Here is an 18636-nt window from a genome sequence, read left to right as displayed (position 1 = left end):
CACATTTATGGAGAACAGCTCGTATCGTTTGACGCGCGCGCAAGATCCAGTAGTGTTCACGAAGCAGGTGCAACGTGAATTGCGGCCCAGCGTGGAGGGCACGGATATGAGTTTCGCGTATTAGCGCGGTAACTAACGGGTGTGCAGCGAGCACGACCGGGTGTTTCTTGTCGTCCGGAAACGCAGAATTGCGGAGTCGGCCTCCGACGCGAATAAGTCCGTTTTTATCGAGAAACGGGTTTAACGGTAGCAGTTTACTGCTGTTCGAAATTCAATTTAATGACTCTAATTGAGCGTATTCCACGGGGAATAACATTTGTTGCACTTTCTTGAGCCAGAATTCGCGCGCGAGATTAATTTCTTCCGGAAGAAGTAATATCGACGCGGGTTTTGCGGTCGCATTGACGGAATTTGAGCAACTCATTTCGCGAGCGCGGCGAGCGAATCGCATTACATAAGCGGTGACGCGCACCAGCTTGTTCCACGAGGAGAATTTGTCTCCGAGCTCCCATCGTTGGCAAGGGTGCACCAGGTGCACGGAAACGTGCGCTCGCTCTTCCGGTAGCGATTCTTGCAAATTTGATTGAGGCTCGGAGGGCCATTGATCTGCCGATAATTTGAGCCAGTCAGGCCCTGTCCACCATAGAGATTGCTGAATCAGATTTTCCGGTTTGACGCCCCGCGAAACGAGATCGGCAGGGTTTTGCTGTGATGGCACGTGATGCCATTCGACGTTTGGCAGGAGGGTCTGAACCTCATGCACCCGATTCGCGACGAACATTTTTCCAACGTGAGGGTGGTTGCGAGAGCCAGGCTTTAGTGACCTTTGAATCTGTCCAACAATGGTAGATCTGAATAGTAATCGTGAGCGCGGATCGCACGGCGGCGATAGACCGCGCGAGCAGAACGGCGGCGAGCAACTCTAAGCGAGGAATACTCATGGGCTTGAGCGGTGCTACTTTCGACTTCGATAGAAGTAGCGTAATCTCGACTGTTCCGTCAAGATGCGTAACTTTTAAATAAACAACCGCTCCGTATGCGGAGGCGGAGGCGTCGGCAAACCCATGAATCTCCGCGGTGAGTGTATCGGAACCGTAACCGGTCCAACGCGGAATGACGATTTGTCGCAGTATAGGTAATCGAGTATAGTAATCTCTCCACTTACGGAGAAGATCATCAGGGATTACATCGTCCCATTTACAGCGAAGAAGCCAGAGCTGCTGCATCATGATTTTTGCGGTAATGACCACTGGGGCCATCCACCCAAGAGGATCAAAAATTCGAGCGATTGTCGAAAGAATTGAGCGCTTCGTGTCGGGAACCGACTCTGCAAGCGTGACGTCAAATTGAAAGACGTCCGTGTGAGGATGCCACTTGATACCCAGTATCTTGAGACGCTCGTCAGATTCGAGCGTTTTTGCGGAAGCAAGGCCATGATCCTGCGGATCGATGCCTTCGAGCAATACGGGATTGTTACTCGCCCATTTTCGGAGGTGAAATCCTGCTCGTTTCAAGAGAGAAATCAGTTGATCTCGCGTCTGAAGCGCGAGCGGTATGTCATCGGCGCCAAACACAGCGTCGTCGACGTACGTGTGAAGCCGTAATACCGGAACTGCCAAAGGGAAATCAGCGCCTTCGTCTTCGGCAACTTGCTCGACCACGCGAAGAGCGACGTTTGGCGCGTTTGCATTACCGTAAGTGACGGTGAGCAATAAATATGCTATTAAGGGCCCGTTTGGCGCGGGTCGCCATAAGATCCTTTGATAATTTACATCGCTTTTGTGGACAAGAATCTGGCGATACATTTTGGCGATGTCGGCGGTGAAGACGAACCGAAATTGACGCCATCGCAAAAGAATGAAAGATAATTCGGGTTGTAATTTACGGCCGATCATTAGATGGTCGTTCAACGAGAGACCATTGGAGGTGGGTTGAGAGGCGTTGAAGACGACGCGCAAACGAGTTGTTGCGCTATGCTCGCGGACAACTGCATGATGCGGTATATACACTACTTGACCATCAGGGGGGTTATCGAGAGGTGCCTTGGTCATGTGGCCAAGACATTCATATTCCGCCAAGAAGTCGTGGTATTCCTTCGCAAGGTCGGGATTCGACCTTAACCGTGACTCGAGACGCGAATACAACGCGATTGCAGACTTTTTTGAGTCGCCAATGTCGATAGGGGGCCCCGATTTGAACGGCAGCCGCACTATATATTGCCCGTTGGGGGCACGAGAATGTGTAGACACGAAGTGTTCTTCGCATTGACTCTCTTCCGGTGAGAGATGAGTTTGCTGAGGAAGTTCTTCGACCTCCCAGAACCGTTTCAGCTGATCGGAGATTTCCGACAACACCGTGCAGTGGTGCGTTTGAATGCGAGTCGGCCGTGACTGCGACGGCATAGGCATTGGTCCAGACAGGAACCATCCAAAAATCGATTTTTGAGCGACGGGCTCATGAGGGGCGCGATTACGGACCTCCGGCAGTAAAATCGCGCCATACAAATCAGCACCGATAATGACGTCAATCGGCGCCGCGCTAGTCGGATCGTTATCAGCTAGCGTAAGTTCGCGAATGTACGACAGTTTCGTTATATCCGGAACGCGTTGCGGAATGTAAGTCGTGAGCGACTTGAGAACAAGAGCGGAAACGGAGGGCGCCGGGCCCGTGCCGTCACGCGCTGACACATGAACTTTAGCTGCGCTGCGTGCGGTGGCAGCGGTCTCGCCGATCCCAGTGATAGATACGGAGACGCGCGTACGCGGGAGACGCAGTCGCTGAGCTAAACGTTCGGTGATCAAAGTAGTGACCGAACCTTGATCCAATAACGCGCGGACTATACTATGTCGACCGTTGCGCCCGCTCACCTTGATCCAGGCCGTAGCTAATAAAATATTTGATTTTGAAAAGCTAGTGTGAGATAATAAATGCGAAGTTACTTCGTCAGTTGAGTCTGTTTTCGTTTCTGTAGATGAAGGTGAGCTCTCACTTGTCGAACTATTATTATTTACATCGGTCGTGTGAAGCAACGTATGGTGCTTCTGCTGACACTGACGGCACGTGTTTTTGCTTGAACACGCATCGCGAGTGTGCCGTGTACTCAAGCAATTGTAGCAACAATGATATTTCTTCGCGAGATCACGCCGTTGAGCGACGCTCTTATTGTGAAAGTCCGGACACGCGGACAAGAAGTGCGTCTTTTGACACATGGGACATTTGGTCGAACTTGCGTTCGCTGCGTGACTCTGAACAGAGGAATTTTGTTTATTGCCCTTGACTTGAGACGAAGCCAGGAGAACATTCTCGAGCGCACGTATTCGTGATAGAAGAAATTTATCAAGTCGATCGTATGTAGGATACTCTGACGTATCGCCAAGTTGCAATTCCCAGGCCTTTCGTGTGAATTTATCCAGCCTTTGAACGAGCAAATAAACCAAAATGTCGTCCCATGCATCAACAGACCGACCGAGGTTTTTTAATGACTGTATTGCTATGTTCGCTTTATTGCGCAACGCGGTGAGAGCCACTGCGGAATCAGAAGTCGCTTGGGGAAGCGTGTGCAGAGCGTGGATGTGATCATGTACTAAGCGGCGGCGATTATCATATCGCGTTATTAGCAAACTCCAAGCTATCTTAAAATTCGCGTCAGTTAATGCCATATTGCGTATGGCATCGCTGGCTTCACCCTTCACGCAAGAGTGCAGATACTGCAAGCGATTAACATCTAACAATTCGCGATTATCAATGATTAAGGCTGTAAATTGATCTCGAAACGCTTCCCACTCGCGAAACTCCCCCGAGAATTTAGGAAGACTTATACGCGGCAGGTGCGAAAGAGAAAACGCGGACTGATCCGTGCGCATCGTCGATGCGGCAAATGACTGGTTGTGACTCACGACTGGCTCCAACTCCTCCAGGCTCTCCGACATGTAGTCCAAGGCTGCTTGGTAGGCGTTGTGCGTAGTCTCGAAGTGATTGTCCTTGAAGTAGGACAGCGATGCTCGCAGGTCCTCAGGGATGGTCTTGGCTACAGCGGCGTGTCCGCTGACGAACTGATTCCATGTCTCCTTGAGAGCGGAGATCCTCGAACGAACCTTTGCTGGCGTTAGGTTGCTTCGCCCGAGCTTCTTGAAATTCTCAAGACAACGCTCGATCACTCTTTGGAGTTGCGGTTGACCGCCCAATTGCTCTGCCATTTCGCACCAGCTGGTTTGACTCGTCCTCAACAAGCACGCCGATCCGGCTCGAAGGACCAGAAATTATGTTGGCGAATTTTATGTTTTCCGGGCGTAACTCCGGTTCGCCAATTGGCGTAAGATGCCGGGTCGACCCCGACAGGGATCCGACGTGCGGTTAGAATGAGACACTTGATTTGGGAGGAATGCACAAATATCATTTAATCGTCAGGTTAATACAAATGCTGGTTGACGCGCTCTCATTTGAGCACGACACTCGGCGCGCATGTGATTTGATGAGCGCTGGTCACGTGATACGAAAGTGTTCGTAGAGCGCGGAGGCGATGGCAATTAAGACGCGCAATGTAGCTTGCACGCGATGAACGCACTTGAGGCGTTATACTGCAGTCGCACTTGTTCGTAACACAAGACGCGAGAATGTTCACAAAAGTCGGCTCGATCACGATGATCGAGCGCACAATGGCGAGGCACGCAGGGTGACTTATACGCGAATGTTCACTGCTCGCGGAGGCGAGAGCGAATTGCAGCACGCACGAACGGCGCGATAATTAGCGGTGCTCTGATAGAGCAGTAAACTCGGATGCACGACGGTATTTTTGAGACCGCGTGAACCGGGGTACGTTAACGGAAGCACGACGGTATACGACCTCGTGAACCGGAGTACTTTTAGCGACTGACCGCGAACTCTCGTGTTTCGGGAGCTTTCCTTTGCGCGACGCGTATCGACCAATCACCTGCGTTTCCGGGATCATGCGATCACGGCATGACAGGATCGATACGTGCCGCGAGAGACTTCGCGGTGAGGGTTGACGGGGGGAGCGGCGCGAAATCCCTTCGTTCGGAGGGCGACTGACGGATGGCGTTACCGGTACGGTATTGATCCGCGATCGCGAGAAAATTACGGAACAGGTTACAATGTCGGAAATAAAAGGAGAGAAAGGAGATATAGCAACATGTTCAAGATTTGGTAAAGTTAGAAAAGCTAATGGAAGGAAAGGAAATAGAAGATATAGTAATATATAGGAGGAGATTTTAATTTAAGAATAAGGAATTTAGGGAGTATTTAGATATGGAGGGAGCGGACATAGAAATAGAAAGCAAAGATAAAGTAGTGAGTAACGGAGGAAAAAACTTTGTAGAATGGGTTCAGAGGAAGGGATGGTATATTCTGAATGGGACAATGGAAGGTGACTGGGAAGGGGAATTTACATACATAGGAGCAAGAGGTAGTACGGTCATACATTATGTAATTGTAAACGAAAAAGCGAGCGAAAAAACGGTACGATTTAAAGTAGGCGACAAACTGAACTCAGACCATATGCCGGTGGAAATGAAAGAAAAAGAATGGCAGGAGGAGGATGAAGTAGAAAAGGGAAAGAAGAAAGAAGAGGAGAGGTAGATCATCACGTGGGATAAGAAGTCCGTACAAAGATACAAGGAGACAACGGAGGAAATAAGGGAACAAGAAAACCAAGAGGAAGGAACGGTAAAGAAAAGTGATCGAGGATCAAGGAAATTATCCAGGGAGCAATGATTAAGAAGAAGGTAAAGTTTAAGAAAAAAGGGCTAGGTTATAAAGATTGGTGGGGCAAAAGCTGCACAAGAAAGAAAAGGGAGGCACAAAGAGTGTACAGGAGATGGAGGAAAGAAAAAATGAAGAAAGAAAAGAATATGGAGGAAAGAAGGAAGATGAAAGAATGGATGCTGAAAAAACAAAAGGAAAGAAGAGAAGAGGAGAAGGCAGAGTTAAAGGGAATGAAGAGAGAGACAGACGTTTGGAAATTTATAAATAGGAAGAGAAAGAAAAAAATATGGAAAGAGAATGACATAGGTGAAGAGGAATGGAGAGCGCATTTTATGGAATTGCTAGGAGGAGAAAAAGAGAAAGAAAGAAGAGATGGGGAGAAGAAGAGGGAATCAAGGAATGAAGGAGAGGAAGAACTGGAGATAGGAAAAGAAGAAATCAGGAGAGCAGTAAAGAAAATGAAGTTGAAGAAGGCGGCAGGAATAGATGGAATCCTCATGGAGGCGTGGAAGTATGCAGGGAAAGATCTGTGGAGGAAACTGGTGGTGTTGATGAAACAAGTTTGGAAAGAAGGTACGAGAGGACTGGAAGAAAAGTGTAATTGTACACGGGAAGCTACAGAAGCATATCGTTGATGTGTACGCATAGATACTAAGAAGTAGGCTAGAGGCACAGGTGGAAGGAGAAGAAATGTTACCTGAAAGTCAGACGGGTTTTAGGAAAGGAAAATCAACGACGGATAATGTTTTTGTACTAAATCATTTGGCACAAAGAAGAAAGGGAAATAGAAAAGGTATACGCCTTGTTCGCAGACCTGAAGGCAGCTTTTGATAAGGTGGATAGAAACAGATTATGGAATATCATGAGGGAAAAAGGAACATAAGAAACACTGATAGGAAGACTGGAGAGAATATACAAGGAGACAAAGGTGGTGGTGAGGACTAATCAGGGACATACGAAAGAGTTCAGGACAACAAGGGGAGTAAGGCAGGGTTGTGTGCTGAGTCAACTTCTGTATGATATATACTGCGGAATGAGACGAAGTAATTCGGAAAAGAGGTATAGAAGGAATAGAAATAAAGAAAATAAGATATATGGAGTCTAACGTATGCAGATGATATAGTGTTAATTGCGAAAAATAGGGATGCTCTATTGGATATGATGGTCACATTTAGGAGATTCTTGAAAGATAGGAAGTTGGAGTTGAGCGCGGATAAGACAAAGATAATGGTGTTTAATAAAAAAGAAAGAGAGGGTAAGGAAATATGGAAATGGGAAGACAAAGAGGTGCGGGTATTTAAGCACTTAGGGTTGTAACAATGCGCCCCGAAACGCATCGTACCCAGCGAACATCAGCCGGATGCCACGCCGATTCACCCCGGCGCTCGCGATCGCCGTCGCCGATACCCCCGCCGCCACCTGACGGCGCCGAGGGGTATATATACCCGCGTCTTTTTGACGATGATTAGATTCCGCCGTGAGCTAGCAACCGATCCGACCGATTCCCCGCTGCTCTCGGATTCCGAAATCCTAAAACCAAATCAACGCCCTGAAATAGAGAGACGCTCTCTGGCTCCGTCGAGTGATGTTTCTCGAAGGCCGATTCAATCCCGTTCTCGTATTATCGTCACGACACAGTCTAGAGAGTTGCTCTCTAGACTTGCTGAAGGTCTCAGCCGCCCAATAAAACATCTCCGTCCAGCTTTACCACCGCAAACCAGTGTAGAGAGTCGCTCCCTACATTCGCTGAGGGTCTTAGCCGCACGATCCGTCGCTCCGTCGCTCGGTAACCACCGCGAACCAGGGTAGAGACTATGTGTGCGGTGTGTATTAGCCTAGGGAAATACGAAAATCATCGCTTGGGTTCGGTCCAATGCGGAATGAATCGTAACCCGGTGAGAACTAAAGCTCCTTCTACTAGGAGAATGGTGACGCCGCCGCGCCGGTACGGAGGGCCCGGCCATCCACCCCTATGGATTTTGATGACCCGGGTCCTCCAATGTAACATGAATAGGTGCTACTGGACGCAAGACCTGGCACTGCAGTGCATGACTGAGCTGGAGACAGGTTTGTTTATGGTGACAGAGCCCGCCAGCGTGTCACAAACTTTTGATTTGCTAGCAGTAATAAGTTGGCAGCGATCAATTGAGCACGAATAGGTTTTTGTGTGTTTGTACTCCGTTTAAACGCGGTACTAATTATGCGGTGGTATTGTGTGGTGACATTTTGTATGTGTCTTGCTACATATCTTCTAATGTAGACAGGAACTCTCGTACTTGATTTTTTGAACGAGCTCAGAGTCTTAGTTGTTTCCGCGGGGAGTCCCATAATGATCTGTGGCGACTTCAACGGTCACTCGGTCAGTTGGGGTTCTCCCTCCACGAACTAGAAGTGCCGAACACTTGAGAGATGGGCCGCGGGGTTCGACTTGCGTCTAGTCAACTCGGGCAGCCTGCCCACGTGCGTCTGCCAGCAAGGGGAATCGATAGTCGACCTCACTTGGGTCTCTTCGGGGTTGACCGGTCGTGTTTGAGATGGAAGGTACTCGATGGTTTCGAGACTTTGTCCGACTACCAATACATTAGTTTCGATGTTGGTGGAGTGGGTGCGGTTTCGATAGGTGAAAGACCAACACAATCTGGATGGAACATCAAAAACATGGACGAAGAATTGTTCAAGTTGTGTTTCGAATGAAGGTGTTGGCTCGATCCTACGGTAATGGAGCCGGCATCTGCTGAGGAAGCAAATCTATGAGTTCGCCGCGTAATGAAAAATGCGTGTGACGCCGCTGTGCCGCGCATCAGGGTTCGAGCTACGAAGCGACCTATTTATTTGTGGTCCGACGATATCGCCGAGTTGAAGACGATATGTATGCGGGAGAAGAGATCTTTGACTCGTGCTACGAGAAGGAGGACGAGTTCCCCGGAGTTGATTGAGGACCTACATAGGCCTCTTATAGGCTCGCTCGCAGTAATCTCAGGAGGGCCATTGAAAGGGCCAAATCCTCTTCTTGGCAGGAGTTGCTGGAGCATCGAGACCGATCCGTGGGGGCTTCCCTACAAATTCGTTCTCAAGCGTCTGAGGAGGTCGTCGCCGTCTCTCACAGAGACTCTAGATAACGAGATCTTGGAGAGGCTGCTGGACTCTTTATTTCCGCCGGGTAGAGAGCTAGTAGAGGAGGATTGGTCTGGTATCGTCTGGAATGAGGATTTTAGTGTGGCGCCTGATGAGATACACCGGGCCATTTAAGAAAAAGATAAGCCGAATACGGCTCCTGGCCCGGACGGGTTTAAAGCCGCTTTGTAAAAAAGGGTCCTCTCCTGTATGGTAGGAAGGTTAGCGGCCTGTTTTAATGTGTGCCTCAAAAGTGGTATCTTTCCTACGATATGGAAGGTTGCCGGTCTTGCGCTGATTCCAAAGGATGAACAGATCTCTGCTGGACTCCTTCCCAGCGTGAGGCCAATATGCCTGCTCGACGATGTGAGTAAAGTTATGGAGCGAATTATCGCTAACAGACTCCTAGAGTGGATGGCGGAACACCCTATTGCTGAGTGTTCTGATAATTAATTTGGCTTTAGGAAGAGGCGATCCATGTCGGATGCACTCTTACGACTTAAGAAGTTTATGCAGGAAGTGGTAGCAGATAGAAAAGTTGCTATGGGTGTAATTTTGGACATGAAAAACGCTTTCAACTCCATCCCATGGCGGTTGATCAAGCGAGTTCTGAAGAGAAAAGATTTTCCGGACTACCTGCGTAAGATTGTCGCGGACTATTTGCGTCCAGATATAGGTATCTCATTAAGGATGGCAGTGTTCGACGTAGAAGGGTCAGAGCGGGCGTCCCGCAAGGCTCTGTCTTAGGTCTATTGTTGTGGAACATTACGTTCGATAGTATTCTACGAATAATAGTGTTACCGGGATGCATTATAATATGCTATGCCGACGACACGCTGATTGTAATTACGGCTAAAGATCGTGATCACCTGATCTTTAAAGCCAACGAGATAGTGAAGGAGGTTATTCGTAGAATTAGAGAGCTTAGACTGGAAATCTCTGAAAATAAGACAGATGCAGTGGCCCTTGGCTTCCGTTTTGGCCAAAATAACGCCCCAGTGATCCGGATTGGCCGGTCGAACATAGTCGTTCAGAACATAAAGTACCTGGACGTTATGGTCGATAGTCGTTGGCGGTTTAATTTTCACTTCGAGTATGCGGCAAAAAAGGCGGAGAAGATTATGAGTGTTTTGGATCGTCTTATGCCCAACCTTAAAGAACCGAATGAAAAGAAAAGGCGATTGTATTATAATGTAGTCTTATCTGTGTTGCTTTACGGAGCCCCCGTATGGGGCGAAGAACTTGCGGCGTCTTGTAAGACGCAACGGGCGTATCGACGCATACAGCGCACTGCGGCGCATAGAGTCGGCGTATAGGACAGTGTTCTACGATGCGGCCTTGTTGGCGAGCGTACCACCTGTTGATATTCTTGCGTTAGAGCGTAGAAATACATTTGTTCGGATCCGGGATCTCAGGGATCGCGGCGAGTTGTCCCTGGATGCGATTAAGGAGGTTAGAGACAATAAGAGCGTTCAAACGATGCAGAGTTGGGCTGAGCGGCTTGAGGATGATCGTCTCTATAGAGCTAGGACGTTACAGGCAATTTCACTTACCCTAGACCTATAGTTGGGCAGACTGTATGAAGGACTCACGTACCGAATGACGCAGTTGCTTACCGGACACGGCTGCTTTGGGACATACTTGCGGAAGATTGAGCGGGCCAACACAAATGTGTGCGAACATTGTCACCTGGATCTGGACTCTTCCGAGCACACCGTCCAGGAATGTCCGGCTTGGGTGGTTAAAAGGCAGGATCTCATTTTGGTAATTGGCGGTGATTTATCCTTCGTGGCGATTGCTCGAACCATCTCGAGATCAGAGGAAGCATGGAGGGCGTTCTCTAACTTCGCGGAGCGTGTCATGCGCACGAGGGAAGAGGAGGAGCGACAACAACAGGTTTTGGCGGCGGCTTCTCCGATTGGGGACGAGGATCCTGGCGTATGAGTGCGCATCACTGTGTTCTAGGTTGACTTACGAATCAGCCAGGATTGGGCAATTCCAAAGAATTGTCCATAATTTCTTGGGCGCGCGCGCGTGTATTGGATTGTACGATTCGGGTACACAAATGCAGCGGCCGGTCTGGCGGAAAGGTCCCGCTATAGTCGGAGAAAGCAGTCCGACATGTCTATGCTTGCATAGCATGCCGGGCCTGCTGGAGGCGGTCGGTTCACTTTCGTCAGGCTTGGTCTTGGGTGCATCGGGCATCTTCTCGTTTCTTCGTAATCTCACGATTTTTAAGAGGGTGGCCGATGCAAGAGTGGGTGCTCCGCCGACATTGCAGCGGGAGCGTACTGCGGCTTGCCCTATCGGTGCATCCGTGGCGGAGCTTGCGGGGAACGTCATCCGCTGGTGTTTCTCAGGCGGTCGGCTGATTCATGTGGATCGGTCGACTAGCTGCGGATGTGCTGGCACGGGCGTACCGTTTGTTTTCTCGCGGTTCGAGCGGGGTTAATGTGGATTATGTGGGAAGGGCGTGGACGCGCACGATTGCTGCAGATCCGGTGCAATGCGAAAGAGGCTCTCGGACCTGTGGCCTAGACCTTGGGTGGCTGCACGGGGGTGTTTTTTAGTCGGTGCAAGCCCGGCATTGTACATAGCGGCATTGTACACCGCATTGTACACAGCGTTTCCGTCTCGAAATCCGCGTATTATTTTGCTACACACCGTTTCGTGTCGAAATCCGCGTATTATCTCGCTGTATACCGTTTCGTCTCGAACATCCGCGTATTCTATCTCTACCTATGTATTACACCGAAATTTTCACATTATAATAAACTGTTATTGTATCTATATATTACACCGAAATTTTCACATTATAATAAACTGTTATTGTAAACTCTTTCTAAAAACCGAATCTTGTATCTTCCTCCACGCCTACTCCGAACCCTGACCAGCCGCGAGCTAGATCCGCGCTTCGGAAGTTAAGTTATTTTAAGGTTCACGTTTAATAAGAGGCAATTATAAAAAAACACATAAAGGAATTAAGCAAGAAAGGAAGGATGGCAGCTAGGAAAGTGTGGGGTTTAGGAGAAAGAATTTGTAGGGATGATTTTGTGTCAAAAGATGGATGGTTTTTAAGTATTTGGTACAAAGTGTAATGGCGTACGGGGTGGAGATATGGGGTTGAGAAGAGAAAGTAGAGCTAGAGAAGGTAATGATGGATTACGTAAGATGGATATTTAGCTTAGATTTTTGTACACTGAGGTACGTAATTATGAGGGAATTAGGGATGGAAAAACTATGTGTTGGATGGAGAATTAGGGCAATGAGATTCGAGGAAAGAACAAGAAATGGGGCGGGAGGGAATATTATGAGTGTTGGTTAGAAGAAGAGGATGGCAAATGGTAGGACAGGTACGGGATAGAAAGGGAGAGATATTCTAATAAAAATGGGTGGGAGTTAGAAGTAGTAGAGAGGATAAGAATGGAGAAAGAAAACTTGGAGGAAAAATTGATACAGAAGGAAAGAGAAAGACAGAGGCAATGGGAGGAGGATAGGATTGAGAAAGCGAAATATAATAGGAAATATAAGGAAATTCAGGTGAAAGGTGGCGTGAAGTATTTGATGAAGATAGATAAGGAACGGATAGGGGATGATGTAAGGGCTCTGATAAAATTAAGATGTGGAAATATGGAAGAAAAAAATAAGTACTGGTTAGGAGATGGAGAGAAAAATTGTATAATGTGCGGAGAAGGAAAAGATTGTATGGAACACTACGTGGAAAATTGTAAAAAGACAAGCAGATGGTTTGTACTTTGTAGAATTAGGTAGAGATGGAGGAGAGAGATGGAAAAGAATATAGAATGATGAATTGGATATAGATAAAGAGAGGATATTGAGGAAGGTGTGGAAAGAAAGGGAAAAGGAGGTGAAGAAGAAGAAGGAAGAAAAAGTTAATAGGAATAGGGAAGAGGAAGTAGAGGAGATATGTTGAGTAGGAGATAGACAATGTCGCATAAAAAGTACAAAAATACAGTGATAGCTAATGGCGTCTAGTCATAAATAGATGTAAGATGTGGATGGTTGAGTGAGGTTAAGGAGGAAGGAAAAAATGTAAAACAAGTCCCTTCTTAGCTGTAAATGCTGAAGTAAATAAATTCTATATAGATACAATTTCAGTGTACTTTGACCTATCTTTATTGAGTTCATTTTATAACTGTAAGAAGCTTGATGTTTTTTAATGAAATCGACTCCTAATATCCCGTCATATTCGATAGAGAAATCGTCTTTGACCACATACATCGTGTGCGTAATTTTTCGTTCTTTTAAATCAATAGTGGCTCTAATCTTTTCAATTGTATGAGCTTTATATCCTGTTACTCTTATGACAGTCATTTTATCTTTTTTTATTAATGTTTCGCCTTTTAAATACTTTATTTTAATTATTGATATGCCCGCTCCTATATCGAACAGCAAATTTATCTTTTCACGTTTTGCTTTTCGCATGGACAGAGTGATTAAGTCCAGCTCTGCATGCATTCGCGGCTTAGTCGTCATGTGTGAAACCTGATACTCGATAGCAGGTCGACGCTGCTTTGTTTGATCCTTGTCTTCCTCATCGCTACTCGGCGTGGAATTAAAATTCTTTTTTCTTGAACCATTAGTTTTTTGATTGTGATTTTTATTTTGTCCTTGGAAATTATTGTTTTTCTTTATACTTTTCGTGATTTAATCTTTCTTTATTTGGTCGTCCGTTTAATAGCCAACATTCCTCGCGTGTATGTCCTGCTTTCTTACAATATTTGCAGAATTTATCTACCGTATTCACGCAGAATGTCCTATTTTTGCAAGGAAAATCGGTTAGCGTATCTGCTCGTGCGACATTCTCACCCGTGATGTCCGTATTCTCCGCATTTTTGGCATTGAATTATTGTTGTCACGTGGTTGCGGCGAGTACGCATAAGTATTTTTAGAACGCGGCGGGTTCGCTCGGTCTGTTTTCTTTTTCTTTCACGCTCGCTCCTGCAATCGCTTCTTGCAAGGTCACAAAGTACTGTGCTCGGATGAGTAACTTGATCTCGTCACGTAATCCTAATTGGAAGTTCTGTAATGCCTGTTGTTGAATTGTTTCTAATATCGTTCGCTTGCTTTCTATCGTGTGATTTCGTCCTTCTATCACGGAGTCATACAATTCCATGGCCAATTTATTGGCTCTTAATCCGAATGCTCTTGCGCTTTCTCCGGCTTTTTGCTTTAATGTATTAAACTCTTTGTTGTAAATGCGTCATGCTTTTTCGGCTAAAATAATAAACTGTGAACTTGTAACTTTTTCTTTAATTGTACGAAATCTCGGATCTCTCGCGTTTGAAGATCTATCATTGCTCTTTCTTTTAACTTGGTACATAGCACGGCTTCTAATAATGTTCCTTCTTCAATGGGGTTGATATTTTTTATCGCGTATAACGCGATAAAAGAACGTGTTCAAAAATTCTTGTAATCTACTCGAGGTTCTGTCGAACTCAGGTATCATATCTCAGACTTCTTTTAAACGTAGATATCCGATAGCGCGTTCCGCCTGATTCCGGATATCGTACGATATCCGTACGTGACATCAAACGGGAGGTTGCTATGCTCGCGTCTCGGTTGAAATTCGCGGCGATCGGGCGGATTCGCCGTTTCTAATTGATTTACGCGATCTTGTAAGTTGCGGATTCCACGTAATATTTCGTTATGGATGGAATCTCTATCGTCTGGCTGTAATCCTGCCTGTTCTGGCATTCGGTTACGATTATTCGCCGGAGTTCTCTGTTGAGATAATACTCTAAGACAGTTTATTTCTTCGTCTATTTCCTCGGATACCGGTATATCTCCGTTATTCGTTTCGCACTTGTTATTCGGTTGTGCTTCCGCCATTTCTATTAGATTAACGTTTCGTGTCGCCGAATAGTATTCTTGTGGATCGAATACGCTGCTATCGTACGACGTTATAACAACCTGCCGTTTTTAAGAAATCGAACGCGGACTAGCTCGCCGGATTAGGAGTTCGATAAGTAGACCCAGAAACAGTAATCAGTATTTGATTCACACATACACACAGTTTATTTAATATTCGCAATAATAATAATTAATACTTGCAATGATACAATAAATGATATGCAGGGTTAATCCAGCGGTTTATATGGACGCATACGTGTAAGCGGAACGCGAGATATTTATAACGGGTTATGCATACGGCGCGGTATTACAGTGATCTTTAAACGGAACGCGATATTTACAACGGGTTAATGCATATGGCGCGGTACTGCAGTGATCGTTAGACGGAAACGAAACGCGATGCTTACAGGAGCTTACGCGGACGCACACGGAGCGATATTACAGTACTTTATACTGGATCGCGAGCACATACGTATAAATGGAACGCGATATTTTATGACGGTTTATGCGGATGCATCCGGCGCGGTCTTACAGTGACCTTTTAAACAAAACGAAACGCGATATTTACAGCGGACTATCCAAAAGCATACGGCGCGGTATTACAGCGGTCTTTAAGAACGCGAGCCGCGATTGTAAGACTGGAAAGGAAGGAACGGTCGGTCAGGATAAAGCTGGCTGGCCGGTCGGTTCGGGAATTCCGGAGCTTGGGTAACAAGAGTGCTTGTCACGAGGCCGAGTGTCCTCGACCCCGTTTGGCCGTCGCAACCGAGAATTAAGACGTGTTGGAGTTCGGGTGACTACCAAGACCTCTTGGACGAGGCACAGAGCACTGTACCCCGTTGTCGTGTCGCCCTAGGAAGTCGGGAAAGGTATTCTTCTCTCGGGATCAGCGGAGCTGATGCTGGTCTCGAACAGAAGTGAAGTTTTCTGCCGCGACACCGATATTTTTTACCTCCCCGGAGCGATAGTTACGGTAGGGGTAGCCGATCTTCGTGCGAGCCGCGCGCCGGTCGAAGCGATGCGGAATTACGCGCTCTCGCATTCGGCGAAGATCGGCTCCCGTCGGCGCTTGTCGGACCTCCGAGGTGATATCGGTGCCGCGAGCCGCTAATGCTCGCGCACACGATAATTACGACGAGATTAAAAAAAAGGTGGGCGCACCGCGCCATGTCCTCGCCCGACGGATGGTCGGTCGGGCGGCATCCAGCGGGTGTTAACCAGGAGACGATGCATTTTAGGAGGTTTTTCTGAGTAATTCTACGTAAGAAAAAAGTGGAGGACGTTATTAGTTTAAAAGATACAACAATTATTTATTGAATTTGACATTAAAGTTTGTATATGCTGTAATAATGTTATTTTTTTCAGTACTAAAGGAATAATTTGCTGATATGTGTGTAGACCTTACATGTGTTCGGGGGAGGGGCGGTAACCCCGCAAGCAGGTGTGGGTGGGGATGGATCTCGGTTCGCGTGAAAAGTCATGGATATTTTGTCAACGATCGAATTAATCGATTTTGCACAATTCGTTAGAAGATTTTACCATGCAATTACACCAATTTCTCAACCTTGTTAACGGTAACAATAAGTTGGTCAATTTGATTGCTGACAAAATATCCATGATTTTTCACGCGAACCGACGTCTACCCTCACCCACCCCTGCTTGCGGGAGAGGGGCAGTAGCACATATCAGCAAATTACTTCTCTTAGAACTAATGTGACTTTATAATACCTAAAAAAAGTATTAAAATTGTGAAACTTCAATTTGCTATTTCTTTTGAACCAATGCCGTTCTCCACTTTTTTCTTGCGTGGAATTACTCTGAAAGACCCCTCCTACAACATATTTAAGTGGCGATAAAATTGGTGTAACCTGTTATACATATTTACCTATTTTTCATTACTCTTAAATAAAAATGTTCACAACCGTTGAATTTTCATGGTAAAAATACACATTAAGTTAGCCACCTTCGATGACTTTGACCTGGACATATATTATAGAAGTCACCCTCCTGAGTAACCTTCAGAAGGTCTTAGTCGTCGCTCGTTGCTTATTTAAAAGTTATGCACAAAAAAGTTTGAGAAATTTACAAGTTTGTGTCAGTGCTAAGGGAAGTAATTTGTTGATATGTGTGCATAGACAGTACACATGTAGACAGGGATGGGTAGGGATGAACTTCGCTTTGCGTGGATGGTTCTCTGGACAGCATTGTACTTTCCAAGCAAAGGAAGATCCACCTTACTCCACCTCATCCTTACTTATGGAGCGAAACGAGGTCTATCATTGTATGGTTTGATTTTCAACTTTCCACGCTAACCGAGGTCCACCTCCACCCACCTCTGCTTGTGGGGGAGGGGCGGTAGCCCCTTCCCCGCCTACATGTGTATATATTGTCTATGCACACATATCAGCAAATTACTTCCCTTAGCACTGACACACACTTGTAAATTTCTCAAACTTTTTTTGTTCATAACATTTAAATAAGCAACAAGCGATGGCTAAGATCTTCTGAAGATCAGTCAGGAGGGCGACTTCTATAATATATGTCAAGGTCAAGGTCATCGGAGATGGCTAACTTAATGTGTATTTTTACCTTCGTGACCAATCTTTAAATTTGAAAAAAAAAAGAAATTTCAATGTAATGGAAATAAATAATTGGAATACTAGTATGCTAAGAAGACACCTACCTATCATAATCCACTAATGGAAATGAATAATTATTGAAAATGTTTGATTTTTTGTGTGTTATTAAAAAAGAAAAAGAATTATACTTATTATATTTTTTACCTTTAAAAAATATTGTTAAATTTTCCTCTATTAACTTCGCGTAATATGACGCCGTCTAAAAATCAGAAACGTAAATCAAGAATAAATTGATAATTTATAAACTTACCACATTCCACTTTTATTTCTATATTTTAATCTTATTTTTTTATTAGTAAGTAGCAAAATTATAATTATGAAAAAAAAAGGTTAAAAATCCCTTTGAACTTTCCTCTAATCAACCTCGTTCGTCACATTATCGTTCGACACACTGCCGCAAAATTGCGCAAAACTCACTGCAGTCTCGATCGCCAGTATCGACCATCAATCAAACACGCGGAAAAGTGTACACGCAACAGTACGCGCAATATATTCGACTTCAAAAATGCCCACTTTTCGGTCAAAATGGATTTTCGGTAAATATACCGAATAGAAGACCCACCTCCGATGACCTTGACCTTGACATATATTATAAAAGTCACCCTCCTGAATGACTTTCAGAAAATCTTAGCCGTCGCTCGTTGCTTATTTAAAAGTTATGAACAAAAAAGTTTGAAAAATTGACAAGTTTGTGTCAGTGCTAAGGGAAGTAATTTGCTGATATATGTGTATAGACAGTACACATGTAGGCGGGGAAGGGACTACTGCCCCTCTCCCGCAGGCAGGGATTGGTGGGAGTGGACGTTGGTTCACGTGAAAAATTGAAAACCTCAACCGTACAATGATAGATCTCGTTTCGCCTTATAAGCAGGGGTGGGGTGGAATGAATCTCGCTTTGTGTGGAAAGTACAATGCTGTCCAGAAAACCATCTATGCAAAGCAAGGTGCACTCCATTCTTCCTCACCCCTGCTTACAGAGCGAAACAAGGTCTATCAATGTACAGTTTGAGTTTTCAACTTTTCACGCGAAGCGAGGTCCACCCCTACCCACCCTGCCTACAGGAGAGGCAGCCCCTCTCCTGCCTAAATGTGTATCGAAACTATTTGAGAAATATAATAGTTTTTTTTTTTAAGTAACCTTTTAAATAAGCAATGAGCGACGATTAAGTTATAAGAAAAAGTTACTCAGGGTCATGTTTTTGACAACATATGTCAAGGTTAAAATCAACGGAGGTGGGTCCCCTATTCGATATATTTACCGGATTTTTTTTATTAGAGACTTATTGTA

The 18636-nt window shown here is 45.8% G+C and overlaps 1 protein-coding gene across 1 annotated transcript; it reads right to left on the bottom strand.

The window, feature by feature from the left end:
- Positions 1 to 755: 755 nt before the first annotated feature.
- LOC139782979 (uncharacterized) lies at positions 756 to 4196 on the bottom strand. Its single transcript, XM_071722077.1, has one exon. It carries the CDS (start codon positions 4194 to 4196, stop codon positions 756 to 758), a length of 3441 nt encoding a protein of 1146 aa, XP_071578178.1.
- Positions 4197 to 18636: the final 14440 nt, after the last annotated feature.

Source organism: Temnothorax nylanderi, unplaced genomic scaffold (assembly GCF_030848795.1).
Source record: "Temnothorax nylanderi isolate EJ_2023f unplaced genomic scaffold, tnyl_v1.0 TNYL_tig0458_pilon, whole genome shotgun sequence".
NCBI classification, from domain to species: Eukaryota; Metazoa; Arthropoda; class Insecta; order Hymenoptera; family Formicidae; genus Temnothorax; species Temnothorax nylanderi.
This window is presented reverse-complemented; position numbering and strand designations above follow the sequence as displayed.

Excerpts from the sequence above, each read along its gene's own strand:
- LOC139782979 (XM_071722077.1), bottom strand. The coding sequence starts at position 4,196 with ATGGCAGAGCAATTGGGCGGTCAACCGCAACTCCAAAGAGTGATCGAG.